The following is a 21423-nucleotide window of genomic DNA, read 5'->3' on the forward strand; positions in this document are numbered from 1 at the left end:
GAAGTCTCAGAAACCCTAGGGAACCTCAGACAGTTCTAAACACCTTCACATGTGACCAACTTAAGTCCAAGGCACCCATTTTGACTATGGTGCATAATTGCTAGAACGAGTTAGTAGGGGTTATTGTGAATTCTTCACCACTTTTAAAATCAAGACGGGACTTTTTTTTTTTCTAATACATACTTGAAAGAAGTCAGAAAGAGAAACCTTAGCCTGAGTCCTTCTTCATGCATGTGAAATCTCCACAGTAATCTCCTAGCTTCCCATTTTCCCAGCATCGGTTGTGCATTGAACATTACTATACTTGGTCACTTTGCTGTTTCTAGCCCCAGACTCGGAGCTTCCCTTGGTTGGTTTTCTGTCTTTGCACTGGGCTTAATTTTGCTTGGTGCAGACACATCCAGTGGTATTTCTGTCTGGGTTTTAGTGCCCAGGTGATTTTGGTAATCTGGATACAGCTATGATGCCTGAACAGGAATTGTCCTCTCTTGGAAGTATGTCTCTTAGGAGAAGGGCTGAGCACCATGTTATCACCTAAGCCAAAAACTCACCCATGAGGAGTGTTCAAAAGATGCACAGCAACATGTGCTGAGACCTGCAGGCCATGTCTGCCATGAAGGCTACTGGCAAGAAACACTCTGAGCTCTGTCCAGTCATCTTGGCCATGTAGATGCTATCTGACATATAAAACAGGTGGGTGTTGGATGAGGAGAATCATAGAATCATGGAATGACAGAATATCCTGATTTGGAAGGGACCCATAAGAATCATCAAATCTAACTCATCAAATCTAACTCATGACTCCACACAGGACCACCCCAAATTAAACCATTTTTCTGAGAGCATTGTCCACACACTTCTTGAACTCCATCAGCTCAGTGCCATGACCACTGCCCTGGGGAGCCTGTACCAGTGCCTGACCACCCTCTGGGTGCAGACCCTTTCCCTAACCCCCAGCCCGACCCTCCCCTGTCCCAGCTCCATGCCATTCCCTCGGGTCCTGTCGCTGTCCCCAGAGAGCAGAGCTCAGCACCTGCCCCTCTGCTCCCCTGGTGAGGGAGCTGCAGGCCGCCATGAGGCCTCCCCTTGGCCTTCTCTGCTCTGGGCTGAACAAACCAAGGCACCTCAGCTGCTCCTCATACATCTTGCCCTTTAGACTCATCACCACCTTCATAATCCTCATTTAGACACTCTCTAGCAGTTTTATGTCCTTTTTATACTGTGGTGTCCAAAACTGCACCCTGTACTCAAGGTGAGGCCTCACCAGCTCAGAGTAAAGTGAAATGGAAGAGGAGCTACTAATGGAAGCTTTGGTCAGAGGGAAAAAAAAAAAAAAAATAAGAATCTCCCATCATTTTGGGTAAAATCTCACTGCTAATGAGCAAGTTAGAGATATACCAGGATAATAGTGTGACCCTTTTGAAAATCATATGGATAGTCAAGGCAGTGTTGTCACATTGGATAACTTTGTTTTAAGAAATGATCCTGGTCAGCTCAAGGTTTGTTACCTTTCAGAAACCAGCCCTTTGGTTTCATCAGGATATAGGGCTGTGAAACAGGTGCTGTAATACTTATAGACATTTGGGCTCCTATGACAAATGCCAAGGAAGAATTTCTTTGATTTCTTCAAATAATTTCAGGCAATTTTCCACCAGTCAAGGCATGCCTAAGCCATACCTCGGAGTGAACCATTCATGTACTCAGTGTGGTACGTGACTGATTGGCACATGCCGAAGATTGGCAATGAAAGTACTAACCAAGAGCAAATAAGGCAAAGCCTGCAGGCTTTCATGAGGCTATAGAGTCTACATATGCAAAAGGGGGTGTAAGTGCAAACTAAACAGGAAGCAGAGCTGGAAAGCTCTGACTGGCATTTAGGAGACCAAAACTGGCAAGTAAAGGAGGAGCAGCTACTGGATACCCTCTGGAGCAGAGGTCTTCTGCAGTTGTACCCTCATTTATTTAACACAGCTTGGTTAGAAATGTGAACTGAGAAGGCTGGTTGGCTTATGGCTGGAAGAAATCAGCTACAAAATGGTTGAGCTAGAAGGACCAAACATACGAAGGAGTAAGGGAGATTCCTTCAGCCAAGAGCTCAACTCAGAAGTTGCCACTGAGAACCAGCTACAGAAGATTCATCAAGCCTTGATGTTGACCACCATAAAGCCAAGAAGGTAGGCAGGCACTGAGTCTGTAGGAGGACATTCTCCATTTGGCCAGTGATAAGCAGAATGGATAGGTGAGAAGGAATACATCCTCAGCAAGCATACCCAGAGCTGGGTAAAAGTCAAAAAGTAAGGGCAGTCAAAGAAAATAATCTTAAAAAGTAAGCAGTATTAAAACGTTATTGTGAAAGTCCAAATCAAGATAGCCTTTTGTAATAGATGTAAAGGAAGAAGAACCAGTGTGTTCTCCACAACATTAAGGATAAGGCCAGCCCCCACATTCAAAAAAGAACAGGCTGAGGAGATGGGTGAAATATTACCAGACTCTACACAGACGACCGATCAAGAGATGAAGAGATTTGCAGTGTTTGGGAGATTATAACGCTTCAGGAGCTGGGTGACAAGACGTATTTTGCTGGCAGAGGTTGTAAAGAAGGGTCAGGAGGCTGAAGAAATCTGAGGGACTGAGAATGGATTGATGGAGCTATAGCATGGGTCATTGACCCAGCGAAGCAACTGTATGTTATCAAGAAGGAAAAGATCCCCTAAACAAGGAAAAGTGGATCCTCGTAAGCAAGTTCCCACAGTGGTGACCTTCCAAATTCTGTGCATTTCCCGATGCCTGAGAAAATTCCTCAATGTGTTCCTTGCTGAGGATTCAGAAGGTGGATTCGGGGACAGTACAGCAAAACCAGTGCAAGAGGTTGATCACTGGCAAGTTCAGAGATATCAAGAACACGAACCTCAGTTGCACAATTCCAAGAAGTCATTTGACCCAGTGTGTTGCAATAGCTGCGTGGAGTGTCCTAGGGCTATATGATATGTGTAAGAAGCTGCTGAAAAACATTATGAAGAGGTGAGGTCAGCAGTCCTGGTCAAGAGCAAGCTGAACAACTGGTTCAACACAATGACTGGTAGCAGACAGGGTGACCAGATAATTCACAGCAACTTCTGGAGCTGCCTGTAGAAAGTGAAGGATGGAGTTACAGTCACCAAAGATTTTGGGCAAAGTCAGACAAGAAGATCAAGAGCCTCGGGATAACCACATCGTCAGTGGTGGTGCCAGTTCATCAGATGTGCCAAGTCAGGTTGCAGTGTCCCACGATGAGTGATGTAGATCAAACATTGGCGTGGGCCGGACAAGGACCAGGAGGAAAGGCAGAAAGGATGAGAACTACACAAGCAGGTAGCAGCAGGGTGGACAAGATGGACAGCCCCATTTATCTGAGAAATTTCGCCACACGGGACAGCAACAGGTCCCTCTACAGAGATCGGAAGGAGGATGTAGCTGGTGCGTGTGGGTGTAGATCACTTGAAACAGTCACGAAAAGACAAGAGTCATGGGTACATAAGTCATACTACCCAGTAGGATCCTTTCCGTGCTCTGTGTGCAGAGAAATAGACTTTCAGGAAGGCAAAACAAAAAAAGTGGCAGTCATCTATGAGAGGAAGCTCCCATGATCTGGCTGCTGGCTGGCTCAATAATCACTTTCTAGGTACACTGCTGTGGTAAGGGGAAGAGAATTAAGATGATGATGGTAGGAGAAACAAGACTATTAATTTTTATTATTATTTTTTTTTTATTTACAACTTTCTCAACAGACCACTGCACACTGAATTTATACCTATCTCTGTGAGCTGCTGTTTCTCACTCATCCTTCACAGGCCCTTTGGGTCTGCAGTCTGTGGACCTGAAGGAGAATAGATGACATAAGAAAACAAGTCCATGTTTGCTGGATGTGGTGGAGTACCTGAGAATGACTTATAACACTATAACACTACTCTTTGGCCAGTACTCTGTGTGACAAAAAATAAATAAAAATTATAATAAAGGGAAGATCTTCCTGAAAATGTAGGTGGCACAGACAAGGGAACCAAGAGGGAAACACAAGATTTTTATATGCAGCAGTTTCAAGTTCATCCTTGAGCAATAAAGCCACCTTTGGTTTCCAAACTGTAGACCTATGACACCATCACCCTGATGGGCCAGGTGGAAAGAGCTCTGCTGGACAGGAACCACCACCAAGCAAAGAAGGGGCAAAACCTAACTCGAATTTCCACCCTCTTCTCTTGAAGAACCAGGGGTAATTGGGCTCTTTACAGGTCAGGAGGTCTCTGCTGAGCAGTGAATTCACATTACATAGTCCCAAAGTTTTGGATGGGATCCCTAAAAAACAAATCAAATGCAGGACGGGGAGAACCAGATGATTTAATGTGGGTTGTAGGAAGGGTGAGTGAGATAGAGGTGATTGAGCAGCATCAAAGGGTGACAATCAATTTGAATTTCCTTAGAAGTGATGTTGATGCCCGTGTTGCTTCTCTCTGTGCTTTTTCTTTAATTAAATACCAAATGTTCCGTTAGTAGTTGGAATAACACACTGTTCTTGGGGAAAAGAAAACCCAAGTAATCCCTTTATCTGCTAAAATAGATGATTTCTAGTAGATTAAACAATGGCCTTTCAGCTACCAGAGCATAGTTCAGGCCATAATTGAAGTCCTCTCCTTGGCCTCTCCTCGGTCCCTCGCAGCCAGTAGCCCGTAGAGCCCCATCATCAGAGATAACCTCAGTGACTCTTGTCTGCAGTGAGTGTTTCTCCAGATGAGGAGATTAGGCAGAGATAAAGCATATTACCTGAAAATAATAAGTGATTACAGTCCCGGACTGTCTCTCCACATTCATTTCATGCTGGTTAACCCTTGCAAAACTGGCTGCTGCCAGGACTGTCGGTCTTGAAATAAGGGGGGGAGGTGAGGGAGGGCTTCCCATGTCTGAGCAGAAATAAAAAGGAGATTTTTTTCTTTTTTTTTTTTTTTTTTTTTTTGTCTGTATTTATTCTGCTGCATCAAGCATGAGCAGGCTGTGGGCTCTGCAAGTGACCTGCAGTAGTCCATGCTGTTAAATTATTAGCGTGGGCCAGGTTTGTTTTGGGGTTATCAGTACTCTCCCATGCCCTGGCAGGGCTCACAGGCTATTATTTTCTCGGTGGGCAGTTTCCACGGGACCAGTCAGCCATGGGCAGTGCTGGTTGGGGTGTGTGGATGTGAGCTCAGGGCACTTCGGTTGGGCTCAGGGCCCAAGAACAGCCCCTGATGGTTTTTCTACCATAGATGTCGCTATCATGACTTGACAACGTGAAACCATTTATAATTTCTGTATTCATTCATCAACAGGAGATCCAGAGAAATAGAAATAATATATATATATATATATATATATATATATATATAAAGTGAGATTTTAATGTCAAATTGGCTTAATGTCTAGGAGGGAAATAAAGAGAATATTGTGGTTTTCTAGAAATTCAGGTCACTCGCCCAGGTAGGATGGAGAGAAGAAATGTAAAAGGAAACTCAGATTGCAGAAATGCCTTGAAATCTGCCTATGGGGCATTGCTATTGTTGTCACTGAGAGGAGTAAGCCCCTGCACTGCAGAAAATAAACATCCTGATGGGAAGATCTTTTCCTTAGTCCCCCTGCAAATATTAGAGGTGAAGTCCCGGCCTTGTTCAAGCTGCTGGGAATATTATTAATGCCTTCACGAGGGCCACCACCACCTCCTGGGTTTCTTTCACGAGAGGCGCCTTCCCAGCTCGCGTGCCATTACAGCATCCTCCGTCTGTCATCGGGCTGGACCCTGTGAGTGAGGGACGAGCGGCTTCATCCTTCTTCCCCGAAACGCTTCATCAGCCGCTCCCTTGAAAACTGTAAATAAAGGCCGCTGGGGATAGCTTTTCTGCTTGACCCCTCACCTGAAATGAAAATAAAGGTGGCTGGATTTCATCCTGACGCGCAGCTCCTTCCCAGGCTGGCTCTTTCCCGTCGCTGTTGACAGTTCCCTGCCAAGCCCCACGGTTACCTTTGATTTTGCCGTAATGACATCGAGGTACTTAGGATGGCTCTGGGCTCGTAATCCTCTCTGCAGCCTTAACCAATTTATGGGGTAACCTGAGCCCAGGCTCTTGCTTCCTCATGATTTTGCCCCTTGTTAACAATCACCAAAGGTATCAACAAACTCGAGCTCGCTGCAGGAACGCAGAGACTCCCTCCCAAATGCAAGGGGTTTGCTTTATTCAATGCCCAGAGCGGGCAAATATTCACATGCACATCTGCTCTTAACTCTGCTTTTAAGCTGCGTGTGCTCGCCACACTAAAACCGCACAACATTTTATTTTCCCAGCATGTGGCACTAAAACAAATGCTGGGTTAGCCATCAGCAGGCAGCGCTCCGAGGAGAGCGAAGAGCAGGACTGAGGATTCAGCCAAGCAGGATTTATCTGCAGTTTTGCCACCAGATTTGCTTTGTCTCTGAGTGCTTTGTCTTTAAAATCCTTCAAGTCAAAGTCCTTTGTCTGCCTGGTGTGTTTAGTGTTAAGGTCCTCTGGGCCTTTTTTTTAATTGTTTTGATTGTTTGCATAACATCCTTTATAAAAACTCTATCTGATTTCTGGGGCATCTACTTGTGCCTATATAATATGGTTATAAAAGAGCAGCTTCATTGCTGTGAACAACACAGGAATTAGAGGAGGACACGAGCCCCGGTTCCCCAACATATATTAATTGGCTTTTCTAAAGGAAATCTCTGGGGAGATGGTTTACACCAGGGCGGAAGTAGGAGGAGGATCCCCGGGGAAAGCAAACACTTGAGACTTCAAGGTGGGGTGGGTTTGGTGGCACACTTCTCTAATGACCACCTGATCCAGGAGGTGCCCGCTTCCTAAGCGCAGATCAAAGGCAAAAGGTGACTTCTGAAATGACATGCAACCACCTCTCGCATTGCTTAAATTCTCTCCCCCTGCTAGCGTTTGATCTCGCTTTACTTCTCCTGTCACTGGGAGCAGGTGGTTGCTTTATTCTCCCCGACAAGCTTGGCTCAGCTGAACGGCTAATGGATACAGTGGGAAAGTTGTGGACCTGGCCCAAACCTTGGTGCACTCTGCTGAAAGGCTCCTCTCAGTGTTCTCACTTTTGGACAAGGTCTAGGTTTGGAGGGGTTGCTTTGCCAAACATTAAGTAGCTGTGCTTGTATTGCAGGGTGAGACTGGAGGGAAGTCCAGCCAGCTGAAAGCCTTCAGCTCCTCCAGACACACGGCTTTACAGGTTGAGGATTTTCTGTGACACACTATGAACGCACAACCTGCTCATATTTGCTGCTGGCAAGGGCTGGTGCTTGCTATGCTGGGCTCTCTCTGGTGGCTCCACCGCTTGCTGGTGAAAACGTCAGAGCCTTGGCCACAGCGAGGTCTGTGACGAACGCGACTGCAGGTGACGGGCGTAAGTCAAGCCAAAGTCATATTGCTGGGTTAGATCAGGAGCCTTCCCAAGACTCTGATTTGGCCAGCTATTCCTACGAGCCCGTAACACTCATGTGAGCCTATCTCTAATTTTAACCTTCTCCTTCCAAGGAGAATGAGTAGCAGAATTTACCTAACAGGCAAGCTCTTAACAAAGCCTCGGATATCTGATACACATAATGGTCCCAGAGGCATGTTTACTTTGGACTGAGTGAGTGAGTGAAAACCATTTTGGAAGGGCTTTTTCACCTCCAGCGACTTAACCTAACGAGGAGAAAAGTGATGTGGTTAAAGGGCTATTTAAACAACGGCATTAGCGAGCAGATTTAGGTTCTCCGACAATACATGCATGTATTTGCCTTACACAGGTGCATAAATATGCATTGATTTCTATCACAGGACACAAAATGTTCCCACATAGGCAGGGAGGAGATTTTAGCAGCCCTCTGCTGATGGATACTTTTTTTTGGGGGGGGACTGTGAGCAAGCGACTGATTGTTTTAGGAAGCTCCAGCAGAATGGCCCCAAGATTTGGGACTTCATCACCGAGTTCACCAGCTGCCCTCACCTGCTGTGGAGGGGAGCATCGGTGTAACAAGGAGTTTGGCATTCAGGGCTCGTCCTGTAAGTGATTTCAGTGATTTCAGTGGCTGGAGGATGGCTCCGGGTGCCTTAAATTTAGGCAGAAGGGCACTGTTTGTTTCTGGTCACTTGGTGCCATAAGTGCCTCCACCAATTTATCGAGAAAACTGGAGAGAAGCGTGAAATAAACTCCCTGGGAACCCCTCCTGTGCTGGGCTTGCTGCACCGTGACAAAAGTTCATGTTTTCAGACCCAAATGCATGACTGCCCTCGTGCTGACAGAACAGGCTGTCAGCACTCATCCCTTGAAGAAGAGTCTCCCCTTTGCACCTTATCTCCTCGCGGTGATAACGCAAATGGAGATGCGCAGATTACGCCCTGCCTCTTTCACGCGATGGGGGTCCTTGCTTGCTGATCGCTTCCCGCTTTCAACATCCTCACGGGGGCAATGAATCTTCCTCCCAGCCCAAAGAGCGCCTGTCAAGAGCTGGGCTGACAGGAGGAATGTCCTCCTTGCCACGTTGTCTCCCAGTGAGACAACGTTAATAGCTGAGGTGGTTGACCTGAACCATGCTGGTACCCAACTCGGCACCTTGCACAACAGCAACACAGGCTTAGACAGCACTCCTGCCACTTCATGAGTGGAAAAAGACAGCGGGTAGGGGAAGTTAGGGCCAAATTGAGGTGAAATTCATCTATCTGCTGAGTCCTATGTGTACCTACAGTCCTACCAGGGCCATGAGGCTGACTTTCTGGGGGTGCATAGGTACCTCTGAGCACAGGGAAGTGCCCAGCAAGATGCTGGGAAGGAGCTACATGGATCAGGTACATGAATCTCATGGCTTTATATTCTAGCTAAAGTCCTTGATTCTAATTTAAACTCCTCCCAGCTGAATTTAAAGGACCTGAGTTCAGCTATCACACACTTGGACCTTCTGGAGAGCTCACCCAAGGTGCTGTTGGAACACATAATTGCTGCTTTGACAGCCTTGTCCTGGCTGGCACGTTGGCCTTGCTTCAATTTCTTAATATCCACACACATAGCATGATGTGGAGGGGTCAAAAACACCAACACCCTCTGGAAACTTCCCTGGATTTTTGGGGTGACGAGTGCCTTGAGAAACAGGGGCACTTCCAGTCAGGTGCCTCGTATTGGTATCTAGTCCTGGAAATCTCAGATGTCACCTTTATGGAGCATGGTGCAAATAAATCCCTTATTTAACAGCAATTTTCTCCTTCAGGTGTTTAGAAGGCAGTGCTGGTCCTCTTCTGAGCCGGCACCCACGCAGGGTACCATGAACCCTCCTCAGTGAGCTGCTCTTAGGGCAGAGAAGATTTCAAAAGCATATCGAAAGTGTTCAGCTGGGGAAAGTTGGGGAGGAAAAGACAAAAACTGCCTGCTCAGACAGCTGCTGACCAAGCACCCCGTGGCGGTAATCCCCACTGCTTCGTGGGTACATGATCTCGTGGTGGTTAACGCAGCAGGGAAGGCACAACTCCAGCCTGTGTGAAGCCAGCACGATATTCCCGAGTCTTGCAGTTGGACCTGTCCCTCCCGGTGTGTCTTGTGTGCTGAGATGTGTGCGGGGGTGCCAGGGGAAGGATGCGATGTGGGGGCATCCTTCTGCCAAGTGCCTTTGTGTTGGGGTCGTGGAGACATCTGGGGCCATTTCAGGGAACTGGTATTGTGGGAGGAGTAATGGCACTACAGCCCACAGGCATCTGTGAAAGAAGTTAAAAAAGAAGTCTGTTATGTGTAAAAACACTTAAAAAAAAAAAAAAAAAGAGCATATGGCTGGTTTTTCTCCATATCTGAATTAGCAACCAGGAGGCAGATAAGCTTGCTCAGAGGTAGGGGAAGATGAGAGCTGGGAGTTTGGTTCCCACCCACTTCTAATTGGGATCCTGTTGGTAATTATCAGCCCCATCGTTTGGTATTAGGGAAGAAGAAATGGGAAGCTGAACAGCAGTAGCGGGCTGCTCCTGCATGACCTATGCTGGCAAAATGCCTTTTAATTTCATGTGAACTGTGCCTGCGAGAAGGCGGAAGGATCAAGCCATCATCAAGGAAGATTAGGGTTTGGAGCCAGCTTTTGGAAATTGTCTCCTATCTCAGTAATGAATCAGACACCTTAGGTGAAATTCGGATCCTCCTGAATAAGCATTTTGGGATTTTGAGTTTAGCAGGGCCAGGATTTCGCTAATAACTTCAAATATATCCAAACACCGGCGTGCCTGGAGCTTGGAGCTGGTTGCTAATGTTCTATCCTAAAATTGTATCTCATTTATATGAGTCGGGTAGGACCTGACTCCGCTCCCCCTGTAACCCATGGGAGTTTGGCTGCTGAGTTAAAGATGATGGGGCTGCCCCTCCTTTCCCGTCAGATTTTGCAGAATGCAGAAATTTTAAAAGTGACTCATCGAATTTATGTTGCTCCTGATAATCTAGAGTGCAGATTTGGGTTTATTTACATCAGAAACAGGATTCGTTTTCCCTGCCCTGGAAGGAAGACACTCTTGAGAGCTTACTGATAGTTGTGTGTTTGACTTTAAGGCAGAAGTTTGTTCCTAATTAATTGAATAAGTGCTTTAATCCCTGGCCTGAGGGCTTCCCATAGAGCATTAGCTGTATTAAGAAGGAAATGGAGTGTAATCCCTTTAATATAAGCACAGGAGCATATGAGAGTTTCACATTTCTCGAAATAAATTATTTCCTTGTCGTGTTGTTTATTCTCATATTAATTAGCATAAAATACAGCGGGGACAGGGGACAAAGGGCTTCTCCTTCTGACACCAGCACCGAGGGGCTGGCAGTGCACGACCCTTGCTGGAGCGCTAGCATCCCTCGGCTCCAGTTATGCACTGGTGCATAACAGGTTGCAAAGAGAAACAGCTCTGGAATTCGGTTCATTCCAATGCTGCCTGCGAGCCCAGGTCCGTGACCGGCTTTCCTCTGTAGGCAGCTCCACACAAGCACAGAACAAAACGGGAATTTCTCTCCCAGTTTCGAGACTCGGGAACCCCTTGGAAATAAGGTCCTGTAGAGCAGGTCCCTCTCCACACCCTTCAGAAGAAATTGTCAGCCAAGGAGCTTCGTTCTCATTGCTTTCAGTAAATTCAGCCCGGGATTCCGGGGCTGAGATGTCATATTTCTGACTCATGCATCATCGCTGCCATTTACCACTATTTGCATTACTGCGGTGCCAGCGAATCTTGTTCCTGATCTGATAGCCAGGCTCGTGTGTGGCTACAGAAATTGGACTCTTGGATGAGATTCAGCTGAGCAAACCCAGGCTTTCCGAGAAAGCAGCTCATTTCTTCCAAAAGTACACATCCCCGCTGCTCACACAAATCAGGCTAAAGGAGCCAGGAGGCCAGGAAGGCTCGGCTCAGAGGGAGACATCCTCTTTGTGGATGTCTAAAATTAGTTGAGATTAGTCTTGGATGAGGTGGATCAAAGCCTGCTTAAAGCTTGACGTTTTTAAGAGAGTAATTGGTGCTTTGTGGCTGTGGTCTGGTGTTCCTGTCCATCTATAGGATCTCCTGTCCACAGAGTGGGTCTCTTTCTCCCTCCTTTCACCATCTTTTGCTCCCACCTGTGCCTTTAGCAGAGGTGGAGGCCTCCAGGGCTCGCAAAGGGCTTTGTCCCTCTCCTGGCCATGTGTCCCCATGTGGCTGCAGCTGAAGGAGCAGGTCGCAGCTTCCCAGCTTTGACTGTGGGGTGGCTTCTCCTCCAAGGAGCCTTCACCCCACACTCCATGGGAGGCCCCATCCCACCAAGGCCTCCAGGGTTCTGGAGTGTGGGTGCCTCACAAAAGACAGGAGCTTTCCCTAGTCCATGGAAACGCTGCAGCCAGCAAACACTGGGGTATCCCACTGTGTGCATACCAAGGCTCCTGTCCTGGGAGGGGACACCCAAATTCACCTCCCATCTGGCTGCTGGTGGTGGGCTCTCATCATCTCCAGCCTGCATGATCCCACCAAGCTGAGGGGTCTGGCTCTGTCCCTGCTTGTTTTTGGATGGGTACACTCGGCACTGCTGAAGCTGGATGAACTCAAGCATAGCCTAAATGCCAGTTTGGGGTGTGCAGGGGTCCTAGAGCCCCATCTGAATCCCCTTGCTCCTGCCAGGACCCACACGAGGTCTCCACATAGATTCTTCACCCCTTGGGGCGGTGTGGAGGAGAAGATCTGGGACGCTGGGTGTTAACTGAGTGACTTCTGGTCCAGGTTCCTGTGTCACCATGGCAGACGCGATGAGGAAACCTGTGCACTCGAAGGTGAAAAAAGAAAGAGAGTCTGGGGTCCTTCTCTCCCTGTGGTTTGAGTAATGGGTTTGCAGTCTGCCAGGCTGGGAGGATAAGAGGAGCTGGTGACCACAAGCTTCTGGGTCCCGGCCCCTGGCAGCCATTTGTCTGGGAAGCCTGGAGAGGGAAACGAGTGAAATGTTGGAAAAGAGTAAGGAGGATATAAAATAGATTCTCGTACATAATGGATGGCATTGCTGGCAAGGCGCGAGGAGCCTTCCCAAGAAGCTGCGTGCTGGTGCAGTTATCGATTCCTTTTTATCGCAGGAGGTGCCTGAAGTATTTCAAGGCTGTCCAAAACGCCAAAGTTGTACATTTTCCTTTGAAAGCGTTTGGCCAGGAAGAGCTGATCTGACAGTGTGACCTGCTGGTTTTCAGGCAGCTGTGCCCTGCTGCCCCGCAGATCTCCTCGGTCACAGCCCCAACACAAGGCGTGGTAGTGCTGGCCCCATGGCCAAGCCACCCCTGCGTGGTGGACGTGCTGGTGTGGCAGTGGGGCTGGCAGTGACCCTTCAATTCCTCCTTTTAATTAGGGCTCATCTTCCCCAGCCCTCTGCAGAGCATTTGTAAATCAGCCTGTTTAATCCTTTAACATAAAAGCAGCTCTGTTGGATCAGCCCAAAGGCCTGTTTCCCCCGCTGCCCTGTCTCCAGCCCATGGTGGATGCCAAGGATGGAGCACGGGAAGCAGGAGGAACGCATGGTGCTTCTTCCCTAAACCCCTCTCTGCGGTGATTTCTGGTGTTGGGGCTGGTGTTTTCCCCCATAACTTCTCCAATGGCTTTGCAGAATGTGTAGTGACATTAGCCAGAGCTTGACTTTAAATCTGTGACGAGCACATGGGAAATATCGCTGAAACACGAGACGGAAGCACGTGCTTACTTAACCTGAGTGCCACTGGGGCCTCAGCACTGATCAAAGTATTTCAGCAGCTTTGTATTAGTGCTCTGCCCAGGGGTGAGCGTCCGAGCAGTCAGAGGAGGCCTGAGAAAGGCAGGAGGAAGGTGTTCACTGTGAGGGACCCCCTGGGGCCAGAAGAACCCCAAAGCTCATTGCCAAAAGAGCTCAGGACCTTCCTGGCCACCCTGCTCAGGGCTTGACCAAGCAAGGGGACAGAGGTTGCGTCTAGAAGATCAGCTCCTGCGCTACCAAGAGGCATTTTGTGTTTGCGTCACCACCTTCAAAGACTTCCCCCAAATCCTAGCAGCTCCTTGTGTTTGCCTCCTCTCCTTCCAGCCTCCGGTGTCGCTGGGCATGTACAGGAGTTCGTACAAGAGGGACTACGGGTGGTACGACGAGAACCAGCCAACCTCCGAGGTGTACGCGCAGGTACCGTGGGCTTCTCCTTGCTTCACTCTTTGACCCCTGGTGCCAGATCCCCACTCGTGGCTGTGGGACAGTCACTGGGTGCTGGGGCCACCTCGGTCCCCACCACCACGACCCACCGGGTCCCATCAGGCCCCAACGCCCTTGGCTCGTGTCCCCAGCCCTTCTGTGGGAAATCCCCCTCCAGTAAAAGCATCTGGGGCGGGCTGTGCTAATTACACTCATTAAGTCAGGGCACTAACGACTGCTCGCTGAACCGCACCTAAGCCTTGGACTCCTATTGCTCCCCGTGGGGCTGGTGGGGTGAGTCAGGATCAGACCCATCCCGCTGCCGCCCTGAGGAGGGGGGCCTGCATTCGGGACGGAGATGTCTCCGTGCCCTAACACGGGCCTGAGAAGGCTTCTTGGGGGGAAAGCTCGCGTTGTTTTCCATCTAATCTCTGCGTGGAGCGAGCGACCCCCTGAGCCATTTAATCTGATTTTCCGTGCTCTGCCTGCCCCGGCCTAATTGCTTGTGGCAGCCCCGTGGGTGCCGGGATGTGGCGGGGGGCACGCTCGCCTGCGAAGGCGCTTTGGGCTCCTGCGCTCACGGGAGAGGAAGGAAAAGTTCAGGCTGGGGAGGGAGAATGGGAGACAACAGAGAAATCATTGTGTGGAGGAGCCCGCCAGGGCTGCCTGTGTAGGAGGGTGGTGGTGGTAGGCTTCATCCTGCACGGCGGGACCCCAGGCTCCCGGCCACCGCTGCTGTCCTTGTCCCCTTTCCTATTCTTTATTTATTTTTCTTCCTGTGGAGGTCTTGGCAGAGTTGAAAGGAGGAGGCTCCTGAGATGTGACCGCTTTCACTGGGTTGCACATCTCCTTTCGACTCTCCATTGCCCCTCTATTAACTCCTCAGGCCCTCAGAGGAAAGCTGTCCCATGGGGCCATGTGCTGGTGAGGTCCTCAGGAGGCCCAGGTTTCCCTCTTGGACCTGCTCATTAAGTGGTTAAAACAACTTTGGATATTTTTGTGTGTGTGTGTGACATTTTGGACGGTGTCCTGTTCCCAAGAGAAAGCTGGGGACCTCCTTGGGTTAAGGCAGAAAACATTTTTGGAGGTGCCATCCCCACCATGGGCCCCGGGAGGCTCTTATCCCTCTGGAGATGCCTCAGGAGGAGCTTTTGCCATCTTTGGCAGAGGAAGACCCCAAATTCAGGTGGTTCCCATAGCTCAGCAGCTCCCTGATGCCCTGCTGTATGCACGGCGAAGAAGTCACCGTGGGGTGGGTGGTGACAGTGGAGACATTGGAGACCGAGGGCCAAACAGAACCCCATGGAGGTCCTCACAGAGGAGCTGGTGCATAAAGGATGGTCCTAGCAGGCCCCAGCAGCCTGGCAGAGCTCACGGCAGGAGTGCCTTTTGCTGAGCCCTTAGGAAGGAGCAGTTGGCTCTGGACAGAGCTGCGGTGTGAGGCTGCAAAGACGCTGAAGCCAGCAGATCCCCACGAGTAGCCTCAGCAGCCTTTCCCCGCCACGAATCCTGGAGCCATTCCCTCTGCCAGGCCTGGCTCTGTCCCTTCTGCTGGCGAGATCGGCAGGGCCTGAAGCCTTCAGCCTCCCTTTCACGGGTCAGGTTGAGGTGCTGAGACCCCACAGTCAAATCATGGGAGCTTCTCCATGATGGGAGGTCATGGAGATGTAAAAAACTGGGCTACACCAGTGCCACCAGCCACAAATCCTAGTGTGGGACCAGCTGTGGGCCAAGGCCACAACCAGTGAGCTCTGGGCTTGCTGCTGGGCTGCTGCAGGTGGATCTTGGGGTCGACATGGCACCCAGCAGAGTCTCGAGCCATAAAAAGGACAGAAGATGGCAGCTTGGTGTCCTGTGTGTTTTTAATGACATTTGTGGAGCTGCTTTGTGGCTGTGCTGTCCCCTAAAGCTGGGGGCAGGTAGCGCTGTTTGACGATGCTTTACAGATTGTCCCGCTCGCTGGGGCTCCACTCACAAGCCCCTTTTTCCTGCAGAAGCTGAAGTTTGCCGATGCCCAGCTCAAAGCCAAGGAGTTCTCCGTGCCTGAGGAACCACGGGTGATGACATACAGCGATGCTGGTGGGGAAGGACGAGGAGTCACCCCCGGCCCTGGGGCTGTGCGAAGGAGGAAGCAAGAAGGCAGCGCCTCCAGCCCCCCACCATTTCAGCAGGCCGAAGAAGAGCAGCGAATGCGCTTGGGTTCAGCCCTTCCCCTTGCAGAAACCTACCTCCCGAGGCCCTGCCCTGCCGCCGAGCTGACAGCAACCCAGGCGGAGAGATTGGAGAGGCCGCGGGCTCTCAGTGAGCTGGAAAACGAGCTGCCTTCTTCCCAGCGCCTTCTGGCTGCTGCTCGCGCCCCCGGAGCAGCAGGTAATCCCCGCTCGGCTGGCGCCAGCTCTGGCGAGCAGCTGACCGGCCGGATCCAGCCACCCGAGGGGCTGTCTGCCTGCTGCTTTGCCAGCTCAGTTCCCCCTGCCCCTGGGCTGAGCTGGCTGGCCGTGAGGGTTGCAGGCTCCCGAGGAAGCAGGGTTGGGTTAGCGGGGTACCAGGGCATCAGCACAGCAAAGTCTTTAGGGGTTTTGTCTTTTCTCTCCTTTGGGAAGGAGGGAGGTGCAGTAAACCCCGCGATGCAGGTGGTGAGCAAAAGGATTTGGTGAGGCAAAAGGACTTCATGATGAGCAGGGTTCAGGTTCTGCTCCAGGTATACCTATCTGGCAGCAAACACAGCAAAGGGACTGATGATAGCCAGACCTTGGCACCCCAGTTCATGGCTTGCTTGTGTGGCTTAAAATACTGATGGAAGTCAGTGCTAAGACATCAGAAAAACAAAATCAGTGGCCACCATCCCTGTGCAACCTTCCCAAAGCAGCAGAGATTTCCTCTGAGCTCCTAGGGCAGCACTGGTCGGTGATGCTCCAGCACCAAACAGGATCAAGGAAGTCCTCGCTGCTCCTTGAGCTCACCTCTCCCACCGTGGAATCTCTCTGGATCAGCCCAGTGGTGCAGTATTCCCTGCAAAGTCCTTCCCTTTCGTGCCCTGACCTTCTGCAAAGGGTCTCAGCTCCTTTTAGCACTCTGGAGCACAGTGGAGACAGCATGGCTCCTTCCACTCGCTTCACATCACCATAAATCTTTTCTCCCACTGGCTTCGTGAACCAGATCAATTCCAAATTGATGCAACACAGCAAAGCCCTGCTGAAGAGAATGAGTCTCCCCTGATTTATGCCAGCTGAGGCTCCAACTTGCCTCAGCTGTTTGTTTGCCTGCTCCCACCCAAGGGTAGGTTTGGGTAATTGATGCTGCTTCCATCTAATTCACTGTCTTCTCCCATCTCTCAGGGATGTTGCTGCACAGGCAGAAGCTGGATCCGACCTGGGGCACCTACCAGCACTTCATGCTGGAGACGGGCCGGGCAAAGCAAGAGGAGGCTCAGCAGAACAAGAACATGTTCCTGGGCTCCTCTGTTTTGGCGGAAGGTCAGTTGGGGCAGCTGCTCCTTGTGGGTGACTTGTGGCCTCCAGCCTGGCTTTGGGCTCTTTTAATTTCATGCAGGAAGAGGCTGAGGAAGGTGAAGGGAAGGTGAATAAAACGGGAAGCGCCTGCAGAGTCCCCATAACCATCCACCTGTTGGTGGGGAGAGGCAGGGCAAGGAAAAACAATTTTCTTCCAGAAAAGGCTGGGGCGCTGGAAATACCACCTCTCTCATCCCCCTTTCCATATGGGCCACACCAGAAATGTCTGGGGTCAGTAGCTCTTTGTGCATCCTCCCTGCTTCGCTGTGAGAGGTGGGCAGCGGATTTTCTGCAGGCAGATCTGCTGGGTCAGAAGGATGCATACCCCAGACAGGAGATGACACCTTTCAAATCAGCTCCTGCATGGATTTTGGGGGGTGAGAGCAGAGCAGATGTGCTGGTCCTCATTTGGGGGCCACCCTGCCTGCCTACATTCCCTTTGCCTGCAGCACCCTGGCAAGGAGCTGAACTGCCCCTTTTCCAAATTCCTGTGGTTTTTGCACTAATGGTGGCCTGGGAGTACAGGATTTCCACAAACCTGCTTTATTTGGGGTCACTCGCACATGTAGTTCCACACACACAACCACGGACACAAACACGAGTGAGGGAACGGAGTCTTGTGCGACTGCCCAGAGTTCAGCCTAAAATCAGTGCCCGTGCATCCTCTTGTGGTAATGCAGCACAAGAGGGGCTGTGCCTTTATTTATTTACTCTGCAGAGGTTAAGCAGACCTCTTCCTTGGTTTACTCCTGATTAAATAAAGCAGGGGTGCCTTGCTCTGGCATGATAAAAGAAGAAAAGCTAGACGCTAGGAGAAAATACATAGCTACTGACCGGTCAGTGTCCAGAAGAAAGCAGGATATCACTTCTAGATCTGCCTTGCATGCTCTCCATCATGCTCAAGAGGCCATAGGAAATGAGGGCTCAATAATCTCATGGGCCCTTGGCTCTGCAGGGAGGCAATTCTTGTGTTTCTCCTTGGCTAACCCTTGTTCCTCATCAGTCCTGGGAGCCCCAGTGGGAGCACCAAGAGCATGAAGTGACGATGAAGCCAAGGAGGAGGGGAAACAGGCTGCAGGGTACAGGAGATAGAGACCCCAAAACGTTTCAATGATTCGGATTCTCTTTCACTAGAGTGCTTTGACCTTGACCGGAGAAGTACCTACACCACAGACTTCCAGCGTTGGCCTGCAGCCCACGATGGATGTTGCAAAGCAAATAAGAATATTTCGCACATTTTCCCTGAAGATGGGCACTTCCAGCAGTAAGGGACAGCTGAGCGGGGGCAGTGGGTGATCAGGGGGGACTGGGGGACAGGGTTAGAGTAGAGAAGGGAGGTTCTGGAGCCGGCTGGGGTTGGAAGGTGTTTCTCAAGTGCATTTCTCTGTGTCCACATTATGCAATGGGTTCAAATTAATTCCCTCAGGGCCAAAGCCTTCCCCAAGGCTCAGCTTTTTCTTGAAAGGTTTTGTAGGCACAAGCTGGGAAACTCCTCCAGGGCCAACCTCAGACACGTCCCCTTGGGAAGAAGGAGCCGAGACCCCTGTGGGACAGGGGCAGGGAGGCACAAATCAACATTTCAGCACCTGGGCTTCCCCTGGGAAAGGGCGCTCTCAAATCAGACAGGGCAGGAGCTGTTTGCGACGTGACTCATCCGCGCACTATGAACAAACAGGCAGAAACTGCTCCTGAGCTCTCATTTCTCACCAGAACGGCAATTCCTCCCCGCTGCCTCATCCCCCCGCCTCCCCCTAGCACACACATGTTTCAGCTTTGCGTTGAAGCCTCGATTTTGATCTACGATCCTGGTGTTAGGTGTGGGCTGGAGCCCGAGCTGGTGCAATGGTTGATCGAGGTGGGTGACTGGTCCCAGCAACAGCCGGTCCCGATGGACATAGGCTTTTCTTCTCCCCGTGCCATCAGCACATGATTTTGAGTGCTCCAAACGGTTTCAAGGCTGGGTGGCCAAGCAGAAAGGGAGAAAGGACCCTGTCTGGGTGCACAAGGTAAAGGATGGAGATTCACTTCTCACCCTTTCTCCATCTCTGCAGGAACCACTGGGTGTCCGAGTACAAGGACAACTACAGCATTTTCTTGCATAGGCTGAACCGGGCGGCTCAAGAGCCCACCACGGGGCTGAGCTCTGCCTTGAAGCCCCCCAGGCTGTCCTCCCAGACTGGAGTTGCACTGGACACGGCCCCGTGAGCCATGGTGAGTGCCAGGATTAGCATGTTTGCAGGGAAAGCTGTGAGTATTATGGGATTTCAGGGGCTGAGGCAGTGGGAAAAACCATCAACAGATGTGAAGCCTGAGACAAAATAGTAAGTGATTTATTGCTGGAATGTTCTTCTGAATAGCAGCATTTTCTCCTAAAAAGTGATTTTCCAACCAGTCTCCTTTATAGGATCTTGTTAGGGGATTGTTTTTTACACAAGGGTGGTCAGACACTGGAGATGATCAGACAGGGCCTCATCTAGCTGGCCCTGCTCTCAGCAGGCTGGACCAGGACACCTACATTATTTTGTGAGTTTCTGAATGATTTTAGGATGTGTTACCTATGTTATTTTGTGATTGCAGCTCCTTGGCTCTCTAAACTGTGTGATATTGCCCACCGGAGACCCTGGAAGCCTGGAAACCTCTCTTCCAAAACCCCCATTACTGAATACTTTTTAAGTGTTCAGCAGAATTTTTTTTTACACATATATTTTCACTGAAATCTCACAAGAAACCTGAGCTTTTATTGTTGTCAGAAAAAAAAAAAAAGGATTTTTTGGACGATGCAAGTTACAGAGCTAAAGCCACTCAGTTTCAATTCATATACTCTAAATAAAAATTTCCAGTAAACTTTGTCTTATAGCACGAAGTTATTTTAAAATCGCTGTGTTAATATGGTCTTAAAAGTCTTGCGTGTGTTATCCAGGGCAGCCAGCGTTGATTTTACTGTGTGTTTTGGGGGGTTTAAGGAGATTTCTAGGATTTCTGCACGGAGCAAGGCTGCTGCCAGCCTGAAGGTGGCATTGCAGAGCTGCGGATCCCATGGAGGCTGCAGGGAAGGGCTGGTGGCCCTGGACAGGACCGATCCTGTCCAACATCGTCACCTTGGTGCTCTGCCTTGGGGTCCTCTGAACTGGCACCAAAATTAGCCTGCAGTGGGTGGTGTAGAGACTTCCCTCCTCTGTTCCTAAAATGTGCTGCTTTTAATGAGACAGCCCTATGGTGCTCGGGGATAAGCAAGTTATTCCTAATGGATACTGCCAAAATATCCGAAGAGAGCAATAATGCCAGCCAAAAATCTCTCTTGCAGCAATATTAATCACACCTGAGCCAGGAGCTGATGGTGATGGACTATGCAGACACAGCAGCACTCTGCTCCCTGCCCCAAGGGGTTTATCAGCATAGGGAATCACCTCTCCTGGATACCTTACATCACCTTATCAGCATAAGGAATCACATTTTCCTTACACTCCACAGGTTTTTCACCCCATCACCACTCCCTGGTGACAAATTTTGCCATTAAGTTGCCACAGGACCCTAGGAAAGCCATGTGCATGGCTGCAAGAGGAGAAGCTTTGGGGATGTTCCTGACCCCATCAGTGCAGTGCTGGGGATCAAAGGGCTTTCCACTGCAGCTGTGTATGGTGGGTGGAATTTGGAGAGCAGAAGCAATGAAACTGCCTTCAACTTTAAAAGAGGGAGAAATAATATTTGCCTACATCAAGCTGCAGAGGAGACAGTTGTCCAGTTTTCCTGGGGAATGGGACCCCACAAATAGAGATGTTCTTAGTGAGCTGTGTGCTTTTGCACCGGTTAAAATGAATCCCACAATCTCACTGATTTGTTTCTCTTCTGAAAGAAATGTTGTCCTCCTGCCTCCCCAGGCTGGAGTCCTCAGACACGCTGACATTGCTTCACTGCAGTGCTGGTAGGCTGAGGGGCTGCGTTGCGACGAATGATTTATATAAGGTAATTTCAAGTCATCTTCATGAGGAACAAATATGCTGCTAATTGCTGATCAGCATGGGTGACCACGGTGGAAACAAATGGCCGAGACAGAAGCTATGCTTACGGTACAGCCATCCAAGCACTAACAGAGATGTTCCATCAGGCAGAGGGATGCTGGATTTGCTGTCGTTGGCCTTAATGGTGTGCTTGTCTGCAGCAAAGGTGAGACCCAGCGGGCACCAGCCTGCACCAGGGCACCCTGAAATGTCTTCTTCTGGGTCTTCTGGTG

At 50.0% G+C, this 21423-nt stretch overlaps 1 protein-coding gene across 1 annotated transcript; it reads left to right on the top strand.

Moving 5' to 3' along the window:
- Positions 1-11862: 11862 nt before the first annotated feature.
- On the top strand, positions 11863-20166 carry LOC140002364 (uncharacterized). Its single transcript, XM_072036790.1, has 7 exons — positions 11863-12319; positions 13582-13674; positions 15675-16050; positions 17019-17156; positions 18327-18456; positions 19244-19403; positions 19770-20166. The coding sequence occupies exons 1-6, from the start codon at positions 12284-12286 to the stop codon at positions 19395-19397; spliced, it is 927 nt and encodes a 308-aa protein (XP_071892891.1). The 5' UTR covers positions 11863-12283; the 3' UTR covers positions 19398-19403; positions 19770-20166.
- Positions 20167-21423: the final 1257 nt, after the last annotated feature.

This window comes from Anas platyrhynchos, chromosome 4 (genome assembly GCF_047663525.1).
Source record: "Anas platyrhynchos isolate ZD024472 breed Pekin duck chromosome 4, IASCAAS_PekinDuck_T2T, whole genome shotgun sequence".
NCBI lineage: Eukaryota > Metazoa > Chordata > Aves > Anseriformes > Anatidae > Anas > Anas platyrhynchos.

Bases quoted from the DNA above. Each gene is read 5' to 3' on its own strand.
- LOC140002364 (XM_072036790.1), top strand. From the start codon at position 12,284: ATGGCAGACGCGATGAGGAAACCTGTGCACTCGAAG. The intron at 17,157-18,326 runs GTCAGTTGGGGC...CTCTTTCACTAG, and splicing joins CTCCTCTGTTTTGGCGGAAG to AGTGCTTTGACCTTGACCGG. The intron at 18,457-19,243 runs GTAAGGGACAGC...CCATCTCTGCAG, and splicing joins GAAGATGGGCACTTCCAGCA to GAACCACTGGGTGTCCGAGT.